Source organism: Drosophila novamexicana, unplaced genomic scaffold (genome assembly GCF_003285875.2).
Source record: "Drosophila novamexicana strain 15010-1031.04,08,12 unplaced genomic scaffold, DnovRS2.1 tig00000108-arrow-pilon, whole genome shotgun sequence".
Lineage (NCBI taxonomy): Eukaryota > Metazoa > Arthropoda > Insecta > Diptera > Drosophilidae > Drosophila > Drosophila novamexicana.
In genome coordinates, this window is record NW_020824772.1 from 5,565,840 (window position 1) to 5,580,486 (window position 14,647).

Sequence of the window (14,647 nt, forward strand, 5' to 3'; positions counted from 1 at the left end):
CCAGCTCCCGCACCGGTGACGTGTGCCAAGCTGCCTAGAAACTCGGAGGCAAAAATATGAGCCAACAGGCCACAGGCAGGCAGGCAGACTGGCCGCAAAAGACATTGCACGAACTGCACGAGTTGCTAGCAGGCGACTGAGTCAGCTGCATGCCCATATAACCCTCCTTCCCCCCCCCCCCCCTCCCACCAACCCATACACACACAAACACAAACACACTGTTCCTGTCGCACACCCATGCCCCACTATATGGCTACACTCAATTGCGCACTAATTTAGCGCAGCTAGCACTTAATAATTTCTTTTCATAATTGAGTAAAAAAACTGGTGACGGAAAAGCGAACGGTGCGACGCCTGGGTGTGATAGAGATGTCAAGAGATGATACCGGGCAACTGCATCTTGAGTAGCCAGCTAGAGAGCATCTCAGGCACAGCGGGCAGCAAGTTTCGAGGGTTGGCCAAGTAATACGATTGCTTGCATACACAGTTTTAAATAAAAAATCGAACGAACAATGTTCTGACATTGACTAGTTTCAAAAAAAAACATATAAATCTTCTATTTATGGTATGTGTTATTGGTGCATTTAAGAGGGACTCAAGAGTTCACAAAGTAGGAGATGTGGGAGAAGAAAACATGCCACAATATACTTTGAGCACTTTCGCTGCCATCACAACTGACTAGCAAAACGTCTGGCTTCTCTTGTTAGAAGAAGAACTAAGTATCCCATTAGTGGAAAGCTCCAGTAAGCGCTTTCTGGGGCAAAAAAGATTAGACTCAAACGGTGGAACCCACAAGAACTATCTAACAGGGTGCTCTAAAATTCACGAAAACTACATCAATGTGGTCCACTTTTGCCTAAATAAATCTAAGTCTCAACGCAATTTTAGATATTCTTGCTACCAACAAAATTAATTAGTAAATGTTCTGCATTTCAAACCAAACGAAAATTTACCAACATTTTACATATATGTGCTATATTAGCAGCAGGTTCGTTTTAGTTTCAAAAAATCATCTGTTTCTAAAATAAAAGTATCAATAATTTCACGATCATACCCCGCTAAATGCACTGCAACAGTAAATTGCCCACACTTGAATCGCCCTGCGTTGATTGAGCTGAAAATGCATTCAGAGCGGTCGGAAAGAGATTTATGTACGAGTTGAGGGTGGGCGGCCCAGAGAGGTGAATGTGGAGGGCAATGTTTGCAGTTGTAGGGTCTGACACGTCTGATTTAAGTCACCATGAAATGCTTTGAAGTTGAAGGCGTTAAAAACGAAAGGTGCACAAATTAGTTGCGACTACTTGACAGTAAATGCCACAAGTGCCACTTGAATGGGAACAAAAGCAAATTGAATTGAAGCAATTATACCACATATAAATGGCAAATGGATAAGATATTTAGACTCAAAGGGATACGTTAACGATAAAGGCGACAACAAATTTGCTGGCTATTAATTTCCAATTGTTAGCCCATTGATGACACTTTGAATAGCGGCCGAAAAACCGACAACTTAATTGGCTTAGCGGTTGCCCAGCAACTGCACATGCACACATATGTACGCACACACACACACCCACGCAGATACACACACACACACAGACGTGGTGGCATAAACAAAAGGCAGCTCTAAGCACGCATTACGAAAACATAATATGTTAGGCGATTAATCAACTGTCTAAATAGCTGCTTTCGAGGTTGGGGGGAAACTCTGGGGCTCTTTGACTAATTTATAAGATTTTTATCAGAGCTCAGACCGAGCGTTGAGCTTGGACCTTACGAGTGACCCACTCAACGGGCGTGATAATTGCACTATAAAAATGCGCAACTAGGGAAATAAATTAGCAGCCTTTTTGTTTTTGTACCCGTTTTGGTGCTTCTCTTTCTACGAATGCCATGCGATGAAATAAATCTTAATTAATATGAAAATCGATTACTTTGCGCATTAATTATTTAAAAGTAGCACTCGAATAAACAGCAGTTTGTTGCCAACAGTCGAATTACCAAATAAATTATGGGACAGTAGCTGGAGTTGTGCGCTTTAACTTACGTTTTCTTTCTCGTCGTAGTGCAAACTTACCTGAAATGAAAATGAAGAGAAAATATATAAATTAATAACATGAAAAAGAATATAAATAAGAGATGCGTTTGTGTGTGTGTGTTAATAGTGTATAATTTATGAGCAGAAAATTGAATTCAAATTAAAATTATATCAAAGGAATAACACATAAATCACAATAACAATGCAAAAATGATTTTCCATGTAAAAAAAAAAGGCAACTTTTTTAATTTATTTGTGTCAAAGGGCCCAGAGAAAAGCAGCATACAGCCCGTTTTTGCAGAAAATATATGAATACCCTTTAATACAAAGATAAGGCGGAGTAACTTACATGTGGCAAATTCGAAAGAAAATAGCTTAGCTAAACTATAGATAAATTCATTTCTGTGAAAATCTCTTTGACATAAAAGGCATTCGACTCGTATTTGATTTAAATTTAATAAAACATGAGCACATATTTGCGAGCTGACTTGCAGCTTAAAACGCTCGAGCATATTGTGATGAAAAGCTGGGTATACATTTTTATTTGCAGAACCGTTTTGAACTCATTTATCTCCCTACAGAAGGATAACACATACGAGTGAATGCTCCAAGCTGCAACATGCTTACTTATTTCCTGAAACATTTATCATGGCATCAACGAACCACCCGCTTAGCCAGCCAGCTACACATATGTAACAATGATAAAATGCTCAGGATACAGCAAGTGGCCATTGTGCGTTATGCTTTAGACGCTTTACGCTTTTGTCCTGCAGGAAATCTCATAAGTCATTTCTTCAAGTCAAATAATTCATAATCGATTTGTGGAAGCAACAGCAGGACCAGCATCCCACCAGGCTGAGTTTGCGTTGGGCAAACAAAACTCGCGCGAACGAGCATTCGCCGCGGGACAAGTTCGTTAGGCCAGGCTAGTGCGTCAGAAAAGTTGATCCAACATTTACCTATGAAAATCAAAATGTACCCTGGGAAACAAAGGTGCAGGATGACTACAAGACAAACAAAATACGCTCGTTGAATTTCTATTAAGGCAACTAACTCAAAAGTAATTGCTAGCTGGCGCACTTGAGTAGCAATTGCAAGCATATCCCTTCCCCACTACCACCACATACCAGGAGGAGTCTGGCTTTGGTTCGGTCTCCAGCTGCTGCTACTGCTGGTCATCAATATGTGCGCGTTAATGGATGCCTAAATAAATGATAACTGCAAATTACGATTCCTTGCAAAGAGCGGAAGCCAGAAGCAGCCTCACGTACTGCTAAATACATTCCGCTCTGCTGCAGTTGAGCCAAAATATTTCCACGTGTTTTCACTGAGGCGCCAAAGTTGAGTCAAGTTACAAAGTGCTTAGTTTTTCTTTAATTTTTTTGCTTCAGTGGTAACTCTAGGTTTTGGGATTCTACAATTTTTTTGGTTTTACCATTTTGTTATGCCAAGCTCACCTCAACGGGCAGGTGGGTAGTTGGGGGGGTCAAGTGAGTGCTCTGCGGTTAGGTATGTGTGGCGGAAGGAGATCATTAATTTTTAATTTTAACATTTTGAGGTACACTTAAGCGAATTTCCTGCGCACACAGCGTGCTCTACCACAGCTATGGGCAATCAAATTAAAAATGCATCGATGTGTAAGTTTTCGCTGATGATTCGCCCAGTGGGTTGCGAATAAACAAAAACAAGTTTGTATGCTTTAGCTGAGAGAGTTTTGACTAGAAGATATCCAATAAAATTATTTAGGAGGTCATGCAAATAGTATTTCTTTTTAATCAACAAGCGGGTTGGCATCAGAAGCTACCTAAAATATTGTATCTTACTTCAGTTTAAAGATTTGCTATATTTAGACAATTTTAGTTGGGAATATTTGAGTACAATTGCAATGCGTATTCTACACATTGTCATGCATCAAGGAGAAGATCTCTAGAACCCCATGTTCTCGAAACAATACATTTAGAAGTATTGATCGCCCGAGAATAACTGTTTTGAAACGTCTAGTCTAATATCTCTGTAGCCTTCAATATTTGTGCAACCCCACACCAATTTCTATATGCCTTTTAATCAGTTTTATAAGCATCGGTTATAGCTGTAAGCTACAACATAATGTTCAGTATTTGTAATTATGGCATCGAAATACTATAAAAGCGCCACAAAGGGCAATTGTAAGGTATCAATGTGAGTTTCCATTAGTTCCGGTTGAACTCAAATGCAAGCATAGGTCGCCCAGGTCGCCCAGGTCGTCCAGGTCGTTGCCAGCAGAAGGTGGCGAGGGGCGGCTCTTTAACAAGGTTAACACAACGCTAAGCAGCTGTCCCTGGCGGGAGCAGCTTCCATGTTCACGTCGCAACCTCAGTGCACTTGAGGCGCATTCGTTCAACGTGCTGCCAGCAGCTAGAAGCCAGCAGCAGCATTGCATACAAATTGCTCTTGCACACATACACACATGCACACATGAGAGAGCAGACTAAGAACTGTTGAAAGACAGGTAAATGTGGGCTGGTATGTTGGTATGTATTTAATGTGGTTAGCCACACACACACACATATATATATGTGCAAGCAACATCTATACAGAAATATGTTTAGATGTTGTGGCACGTGAGCGTTGGAAATGCGAAATGGACATTGCTTAATTCCATATTCTGCGGCATGTGGATGCAGCTTGATTTTATGCAACTCAGGCATCATAATAGCTCATTATGCTTGAGCAAAATTTGCCGGGCGCCCCAAAATTCATTAGCTAAAAGGCAGCAAACCGATATTGAAGAGCACCAAATTGCCGCTGAGAATGTTGTCTTCGCTTTACACAAATCGATACGCTAATTGATTGCCACAATTGCCGCAATTGATTTAGTCTAGCCCCGTCTAATTGATAGCCACAACGTGCCAAGCACATATATCTCTATACATACAAGTTTTCATTGCGGCTATTTTAAAATATATATAAACCGCAAGACGCCTCACAGGTGAGCCCACAACATTAGCAGCGCCCGCTCTACATGATTTAATAGATCACTTCGAGCGCATCAATAATCAGCGTAAATTAATTAAGCGTTTTACACAGATATATGTATAGCTCAAATATATATATACTTATATATTTATATCTACAACTCTCGCAATTTAGAATGACGTCGCTCTTAAGTTTCACAGACAATATTTTTCGATACACACACTACCTATATGTATGTTATATCTATTTCTTATACTCTGGCGTAGGGTATTATAAATAATCTTGTCAGCACAAGTGCAACGCATTGCGACTGACAATGATCCAATTAGGATTAATAATTGATCGAATCAAAACATTAAGTGAAGCAAGATCTGACCAAAAATAAATTGTTTGATAAGTAATATCTCATAGTGTTTGAAACCGCCAACAACAATAAGTTGGCTAACTTAATAATTTAGTTGACATTTAAATAATCTAACGCACATTACATTATTTTGTAACAGTACTTTTTTTTGGGTTTTCTGGGGATTACTTGAATGTATTATTATATATTTGTAAACTATGTTTCAGCAAGAGTGTGCACATTTTGACAACGTGCTGTCTTTTTGTTTTCTGTTTATTTTTGTTGTTAAGAACTTTTACGTCGCGGTTTATTTTTGGACACCCAAAAGAAGTGCATAACTTGGCCACGCTCCAACGACCCACGCAAATATATAAAGAAATGCCGCTGTGAAAATGTTATATTGTCTGTGCATAAAATATTAAAATCCCATTTTTTATGAGCGCCAAGTGGTCAAGTGTACAAATAAAATAAACCAAATCTACAATAACATTTATTCTCTATACTAATAAAAGGAACGCACTGCAGGTGTGTGTGTTTCTGAGAAGAAAAAGAATGAGAAAGAAGGAGAAAAATCATGTGTGTTCATTTTCGCGTCTCTATCAGCTTTGAAAGCTCGCAAATGGCAAACTAACGAATGGCATACGGCGCCTCTTTAATAAATATAAACATATACACAATTTATATGGTTGTCGTATAAATCTTGGGCGGGATTAGGCGATATCTTGCCGCTTTAACGTGGCAAATTGTAGTGTGGTCCATTCACAAATCGTTGTTCTAATTATGCCAATAAAATACAACTAAAACAACATTTATAAGCATTTTTCTGCATTGTTTATATGCGATATTCTATGGACATGTTTCCGGTTATTTTTTTAAATAAAAATTAAATCGCACAAATCTATATGAAACATTTTGTATTGCTAGAAGTTCAAACGATTTTGGATCAAGCGTGCAAAATATAAATACAAAAGAATTTAATATACTATAAATCTTTCGCCGTTGGCATTGCTTGTTATACATGTGTATCCTTAAATCTGAAATTAATTTTTAAATGTCGGCTTTCTTGGCCTTGGTAGCAAGTCGTATCAATTGACTTAGTTAAGTTAGGGTAGTTTCTTGGAATATTGACCCATCGAAAATGTATTATTAAAACTTTAAAAGAGTTATTTGTTTGATATGTTTATTTGTGATTCCGAAGAACTAAACTAAATCGATTACGAAAGTGCGGGAACAAATCGGATTATCTATCAAGAAAAATTTCTTGGTGTAATAAATCGTTTAAACTGCTTTCAGGAAAGAACTTTAGTTCCGTAACACTGGCAATCCTTAGACATAAATATTTACTTACTAATTGCTTAGCTACTGCACTAAAACAACAAGAGTGTTAAATGATTCTATATTTGAATCGGGACTTTTTTAAATGTTTCCAGAATCGAATAAGAATTTGGATCATATTCTGCACTAGTTAGTCCCGTTCCCCTATGGTCTATGCCAAAATTCAATTAATAAAACATTATCCATTAGGCGTACAAACGCACAACAACTAATAAAAGTTGCATTAAACGTGAAACCTGCTCGTAAAAGTGGCGAATGCACAAATTTTGGCAGTAAGTGGAGGCTGCTGATGGAAAGCTGCCACATTAATTTGTAAATTCTGGCTAAGTGGCGTCGTAAACGTGAATTATATTCAAATGCATGGCAAAGGCCGTACACGCGTAGCATAAATTCATAATTTTTCATTAGCACACACAGATAGACAAGGCGGGGGCCATTAAAACGTCGCCAACTATTGACTTATGACCAACAAGAGACAACGCCCCGTCGCCCCAACGAAGCGGCTAATTATAAGCGACGCTGTCCAGCCATTAGAATAGGAGGAACAGGAAGAACTTACAAAGCACAAACATGAAAAAGAAATGAAATCGTAAATATTATTTTTAGCTTAAAGAAGGCAAACCAGCCAAGAGCTGAGCAGAACAATTTTCCAAGTGGCAGACAGTAAAAGCGAGAGATTGGCGAAGCTGTTGCTGGCTTTGCGGAAAAAGACTCTATATGTATCTGAAAGATACATTTAATGTGTGGTTTATGGTCTTGTTAGTTTCGTGAACACGCGTCGTATACGTAATGGACACAAATTGAAACTTTAGTCACTGTTCATTTGTAAACTAATAGAACACTCGGAATTCATTTATTTATCTTTGGTATGCTATAAAATTGTAGCGCAAATATTTGCAATTCAATTGCAGCAGAAAGCCGAATCAAATGAAATAAATTCAAACATATAAATATATACATATACATGCTACATACATCCAACATTCGCATACGGACAGTCAAATGCAAAATGACATGAAAAATATGCCGAAAATTGGAGCAACAACAATGCCAGCAGCATACAGTAGGGATTCGAGACACGACTAGAAACAATTATTTATTGACGTTCTACTACTGCTTTGCATTCAAAGTTTTGTGGTTTTTTTCCAGCGCCATCAAAGTGTCTTTTTTCGATGGCCAATTGCAGTTCAAATGGTCCACACAAATACACACACTCACACACACTAGCTCAAACACTTCAAGTTGTTATTCAAAATTACTTAGCACTTTATAAAGATTCAATATTTTATTTGAAAGTTAACACTTACAGCTTGGTTCATGCTAAGAACTCTTTGCACCAATACCAACATAAACTTACCTAAAACGAAAGAAAAAGAGCAAAAATCAAAATATATTTATTTAACTTCACTTAAGGCTAGCCTACTTGTAGATATTCTCATTCTTATACTGAATAAATTTCATGCAAACTTCCGTTTCTACATCTTCCAGCAATTTAAATTGTTTAGCTTGTTTATATGATTGTTTTCGGCTTGTTTTGTTTTGGATTTTAGTCTTTTAGATTTCTGGACGTGAAAATAAACAATAGTGTTGCAAGATTTTATGCACGCCACAGCAAAGCAAGCGGAAATCGACAGTCCAATATATAAGAGTAGTTAGTAAATAAATATAGAATAAAAGTACATGCGTGCATATAAATAAAAGATTTAAATGTGATGCAAAATAAATTAGGGAAAATGGAAATACAGCACAATAAAAATTAATTTTAGAATACAAAGCCAATTTGAGAGATTTCGTATGCAGAACTTAATGCTGATAAATTATATTGTGGCGGATTGAATGGTTGCCATTCGTAGGGAATTCACATCGTAGACTATTTTTCTCTTTCACTCTTTGTGATGCCCTATGCTTACTGTATTGAGCAGATAAAATCTGGCATTATAATAGGTGCTACAATGCTGGAAATTCCTTTTTGAGTAAATAAATAGTCAGTAAAAGGAAGCAATGATAAAAAGCTTGAACAAGATGCATGGATTAGGCGCCTATTAATTAAATCAATCATGATGAACTCACAAGAGAACTAAAGAGAAAAAATTATTCCAATTTAGTTATCAGATCTTAACTTATCTAAGTTCGGCTTAAAATTGATAATTATTTTGAATGTTTTTCTGGCTTAGTTATCATTCCATTTAAAATGTTCTCCGCTATTAGTTATAAATGCCAAACTTTTTAAGTTGAAATCTCTCTTTCTCTTTATATCTAAATCTATCGATAAATATCTAACTCTAGCTATCTCTCTATCTCTATTAACTTCTCTCTATCCCTCTCTCTCTCTATGATCCATCAAAAAGTGTGTGAAAAATAAGAATTACGAATTAACACACACAGACACACGCACGTACACATACACACTAAAATTTTGGCACTATAGAGTGTTTGTAAATTGCTTGTAGCAAGTAATCGCCCACTGTGCAGCACCTCGTTGTTGTTGTTGTTTTTGTTGTTGTTTTTGTAGTTGTTGTTGTAGTTGCTATGACGGTATCGTCGCTAATAAACCGCTTATCTAATTTGTTATAACTTTGTTGTTATTTACCTATTGTGGGCCGACAAACAAAAAGGCAAGCAAACACAAAAGCTTCAAAAGCCCACTCACACGCAAGCACACATACACACACACACACACACACACTCGAGCGCACACAGCACACAGAGCGTGGTTATCTAAAATTGTTATATGGCATGTTAAAAATCTCTGTAAATTATTATTGATTTTTACGGCAGCCGCGACCAATGAGCTACCTAATGAGCGACGCACACTTGATAGAAACAACAATAAAAACAAGAACACAAATTAAGTGCAGTTTATTAGTTAAATTGATAAAAATTTATAACGCCGACGCACAGTGGTTTGAACAGCGAACAAGCATCAATAGTAATGTCGAGATTGTGAGAAGTCAAATCTGCTTTTGAAAACTCAATGACTTTCTATGAAAGTGTAGTCGAAAGACAATGCAATAAACAAGAGTTTTCTATACAGACTTAGCTAATGCTGTAATCAATATAGATGAAAATTTCCCTAAAATCCTTTTGAGTTATAAATATGTTGATGAGACTTCATTATTTTGTATCACACATTTAAGAGCCTGTACAACCTACTTTTGATGATCGAGCACCCACGAGATGGTGTTATATGAAAACTGTTGTAACATATGTTTCTATGTAGCAAGAACGTTTGTTATGTTGGGACAAAAACCCCAAGACCACAAATCGATTCTGAATGTGCTTCAAAATTCTCGAATACTCACGTCCTAGTCTGTGCAAGTACACAGCTCAGGCTGAGCTAGGCTTTTGCTCTAACTACCCATATGCTCGTTACACTGTGCGTAGCACCGTGGACAACAATATATGATGAAGAGCGCCCTCAAGTGAGCGTTGACTTCAACTTATGTAGTATGTACAAAGTTAACATCAACTGATGTCATCAGATCTTTATCGTTGTGTGTGTCTGCGTCTGTGTGAGTGTGTTTTTGTGTGTGTGTGTGTGTAGTTAGACCGGCAACAGCAGTATTAGTTCATTGTCTGCTTAAGAGCGGGGCACTTCAACGACAACAACAACATAAACAATGAACTGTGCACTTAACAGCTCGTGTGCCTTAGATGTTAGAAAGTATTTATCTTTTTCACGCTTAGCTAAATCTTTACGTTTATTCGGCACAAGTTTTGCATATTTGATTTTGCATAACAATTACCAAAGGCTCTAACAGAGCGTTGACAGTTGGCTGTCAGAGTCCGATAGTATCGGCAGATCAGTGCAAAAGGCCCACCCAAAATAAACGCTGTTAAACAATGCAAATGACACACAGCCCATAAGCTGAGACGGGCAGATAGACAAGCAGATACTTAGCCATATATAATATGCATATATATGTATATATATCTGTACATACATGCATTATAGCAAAAGGGCCAGAACCGACGAGCATTTGATGCGATTTGATGGATTCTGCTGGCAGCGTGCCCAGAAGCAGCGGTCTCGGTGTCACTTGTGCAAATGAAAACCAAATTAGAAATATTTTGCAGAAAAAAAAGTAACATAAGAACACAAAAAAAATGCCAGAAATCTCAATTATTTTGCAAAACATGTGTTGGCTGTAGATGCGCTTCATGTTTGGCAATCCGTCAGATACGCGTGCTGCTGCTGCTGCTGCTGCTGCTGCTACGAAATAGTTCTTTCCATCTAAACAACATGCGACTATAAGTCATGAACACAAAACTGAAAACTTAAATTGAAATCTGTTAAGCAGACCAAGAAACGATACGACAACTAAATGTTGGGAGTACATTTCGTTTTATAGCTGTCAAAGACTTGTGTACTATTTCTTTATTTAATACATATTTTAAATTTAAATTCAATTGCGAATTAAATCAAATAAATGGCAAAGTGCCCAGAGGGAAAACCAACAAATAAGCTGACAAATAGCATAAAATTGATTTCGCACTAACTCAAATTGCATTTCATACAACCAAACACAAATGCAATCAAATCATATTTGCAGTATTTAATGAAAAAAAAAAAGAATTAATCACAAAAAACTAGCACTTTTATTAATTTTTATTAGCATATCAATATTTGTCAAAGACTCTTTATAAAACTAGGAATGTTAAAATGTGGCCACTTGCTAAATGCACATATACATTAGCTTAAGTTTTATTATTTATTTGATACTATTTTTTTGAAATATGTGCTTACAATATAACTTATCTCTTTCGGTCTACTTCGTGCTACTCGCTTAACCTCTCTCTCTATTTCATACTAGTTTTCTCCCACCTCTTATTGATGGAAATGACTTCCTTCTGTAAATGACTTCCTTCATGAAAATCACATAGAATAATGATGTGTAAAAAAGGGAGTGATAGAAAGCGAGTTTGAATGTAAGTTAATAAGAATTGTGCAAAGTTGATACAGGGAATCGCATTATTTTTCGCAAATGCACCTGCCCTACTTTCTGAGTTTTCGCCCTAACTAAATAAAATGCAATATAATTAATGTCTTGTCTGGGAAGACTAATTATTCTAGACAATCAAGTTTTCATAGAGACTGCACATATAAATAAATGCCCTTTTAGTGTGGAGTTTCTCCAATGTCAACAGGTTACCAAACATACACATATAGCCACACACAACACTGATATATTTTTCGTTGCCTAGCCCACATGATAAGTAGACTGCATAAAAGTAAACAGAATGCATATTTGTCATGCTAGAGTGAATAGTGAAATTTCTTGGATACTCCGCACTTGGCACATGCCAACAGAAGACACATGAAAAGGTAATGCCGGCCAGTACTTGACCAAAAAGCACTGCATTATGCAAAAAGCAACTTTAACTTAATTTAAAAGTGCCACTGAGTGGAGGATGCACAGAAAAATCTCTGTGCAACAGCATCACCAACACCAACAGCAACAACGTCGACCGCATAAAGATTGAATGCACTGCACAAAAGAAACAAATTCCAGGGCCGGGCATCAGTCCGAAGAATGCACTCGGAAATGCTCAACATACAACCAAAAACAAAAAAAAAAACAAAGAACAAAAACAAAAAAAAAGAAAACAAGCGCAAGTGGTGAAAATCCTCGGAAAATCCATGCGGCGACGGCCGCCAAAGACAAATGTGGGTCGCAAGCGCAAAGTGCAACAACTTGCACGCACACACGCACACACACACACATACACACGTACATACACAGAGCAGACGGCAAACGGAAGACAACTAGCCACAGAGGGGTAGGTCGGGGTACTGTTGTTGGGGGCACCGACAGATGGCGAAAAGATGCAGCTGGGAGATATGGGCACTGGGAGGGCAACGGCAACGGGGACGTGGACGTGGACGGGAACGGAGACGGGGATGCCGTCGCCGCACGCATCATGAAAATACGCAAAAACAACAAGAAAACTAAACCATGTTTTTTGTACTTTGTTTTTGTTTTTTTGGCACTTGCCGTTTGGCTGGAAAACTCAGAGCTACCCTTCCCCCATTCGCTGGCGTTGTCTGGATTTTGACTTTGGGCTCTTGCACTGCTTAAGTGAAATTTAATGTTATTTTTACAGGCCAACTTGAGCTGGCAACAGGTGTTGGTACTGGCCAATTTTTGTTTTGCACTTGCTGCTTCTGCTAATTTGTTAAATTGAAGTTCTAATTTTATTGTGCTGCCAACTTATTTCCGTCTGCCAATGTATTCAGCTGCAAGTTGGCGAAAAGAAAGACAACAACAAAACACAAGATACTGAAGCAAATTCTTGTGAATAATAATAATTTCAGCACATTCATATTAGCTTACATACATTGCATATTGCTTACGATGTGGACTAAATAGAAAAACAAGGTAGAATAGTTAGTCTCGTGTTGGCGAAGATTAAACACACTTGCAGGCCATTGATGAACATACGACATAATAATATATATAAATCTGCAAAAGAATTGATTTAAGAGATTTTTCGACTAATAGCTGCGATAGGAGCTTTTTTATATAGTAGTCGGATTTAGATCAGATTTTCTTTTACATATTAGGAGCTCAATGAAGCTCGTATAAGCTGACGATATATTTAACGATACACGATATATTACACGATGTGTTAACGATAGATACTTTGGCAGTTATGTGATATGCTGGTCCAGCAACAGACATAGGCCGCATCAATCATGTTGATTAAGAAGAATAGTTATAGTACTATATACGATCAAAAACTGTATCCCTTCAGGCGTTACACATTTCGTGACAAAATTGAAATAGCTAACACAACAGATGATGCCCGGCGCCCACGCGATTAAAAGCAATTGAAATAAATATGAAAGCAAATGGTCTAGCAAAAAGGCAACCCATGCGACACTCTCACATTGTACTAAATACATACGCATGTACATGTACGTATATACTATATATTTCGGAATTATTACATTTTGGTTACATTTGAAATGTTTTAATGTGCGAATGCACTTAAAACTGCTGCGCTAGCGGCGTCTCTAAACGAGTCTACGGTTGGCCATTGAGCCAGCCGCAAACGCAGCACGCAACACGAACATTGTGACATATACTCATGTTCTCGGCAACTATGCAGCGGGTCGGCACTCTAGAGCGACAGGGAGTTTCAAGTGCTCATATAGTATATGTGTATATTATATGCACACATATATGTACACATGCATGTCGTCTGACTGAAATGCGAGTCGCGTGGGACCAGTGCTTTGCTCCATTCCCCAAAACAGCTGACCTGTCATTTGATGAACTGTGGAGCTACAAGCTTATTTATCTAAGCTTTGCATTCGCTGTGCTGTTATTGTAGCTACGCTTCAGTTCTATTTTTCCAGTGCTTGGAAAAAAATAAAAAATAAAAAAAACTCACGTCAGTTTTCGCAAGAAATCAAAAAAAACAAACAGCAAACACGATGGTAAACAGCAATAATTAAATAAATAAATAATTATGCATAATGTTTAGTCTTATTGTGAAATCCTAAACGAGACGGCCGCTTGTCGTAATATGAGCAAATAAAAAGAAATAAATTAATTAAACAGAATAAAATGAATTTCCCTTTTCACAGCAACGTAAATGAGAACTCTTACAACTGAATTTTACATTCAGAAAGTTTTATAGAGTCAAAGCATACGCATATTAAATTAATTCTCTATAGTTTTAGTAAATATGACATAAAAGGGCAAAATAATAAAAGAATGCTGCTGTTTTAATTTCTCTCAGCGCAAGCTGCAAACTGCATGCTACGCACTATAAAAAATGTCTCTTGAATATTGCAGCATTGTTATGAAATCAGAGCGCAATGATGGAATGCACTGTGCAATTGAATCCACGTTTGCAGCAGGTATTTATTAATTAAATTATTCTTGTCAGCTATGTTAATACCATGCAAAGTTTTTCAAAAAACCATTTTACTTGTTCTCTTTACAAATTCTGCATTTCATTATGCT

The 14,647-nt window shown here is 37.4% G+C and overlaps 1 protein-coding gene across 9 annotated transcripts in view; it reads right to left on the reverse strand.

Annotated features, from left to right (window-relative positions):
• The window catches only part of LOC115771628 (polypyrimidine tract-binding protein 1), a 159,793-nt gene that overhangs the window by 135,696 nt on the left and 9,450 nt on the right, over positions 1-14,647 (reverse strand). For 7 of the 9 annotated variants that reach the window (XM_030717417.1, XM_030717416.1, XM_030717415.1 and 4 more), the window contains exons 3-4: positions 7,979-8,028; positions 2,048-2,077 (exon numbers count right to left, since the gene is read on the reverse strand). The exons of 1 other annotated variant lie outside the window; for it this stretch is intronic. In XM_030717417.1, the coding sequence (XP_030573277.1) occupies positions 2,048-2,077; positions 7,979-8,020 (72 nt within the window). In that variant the 5' untranslated portion in view covers positions 8,021-8,028. The remainder of the gene's footprint in view (positions 1-2,047; positions 2,078-7,978; positions 8,029-14,647) is intronic. One more of the 9 variants, XM_030717419.1, reaches the window with a different exon arrangement.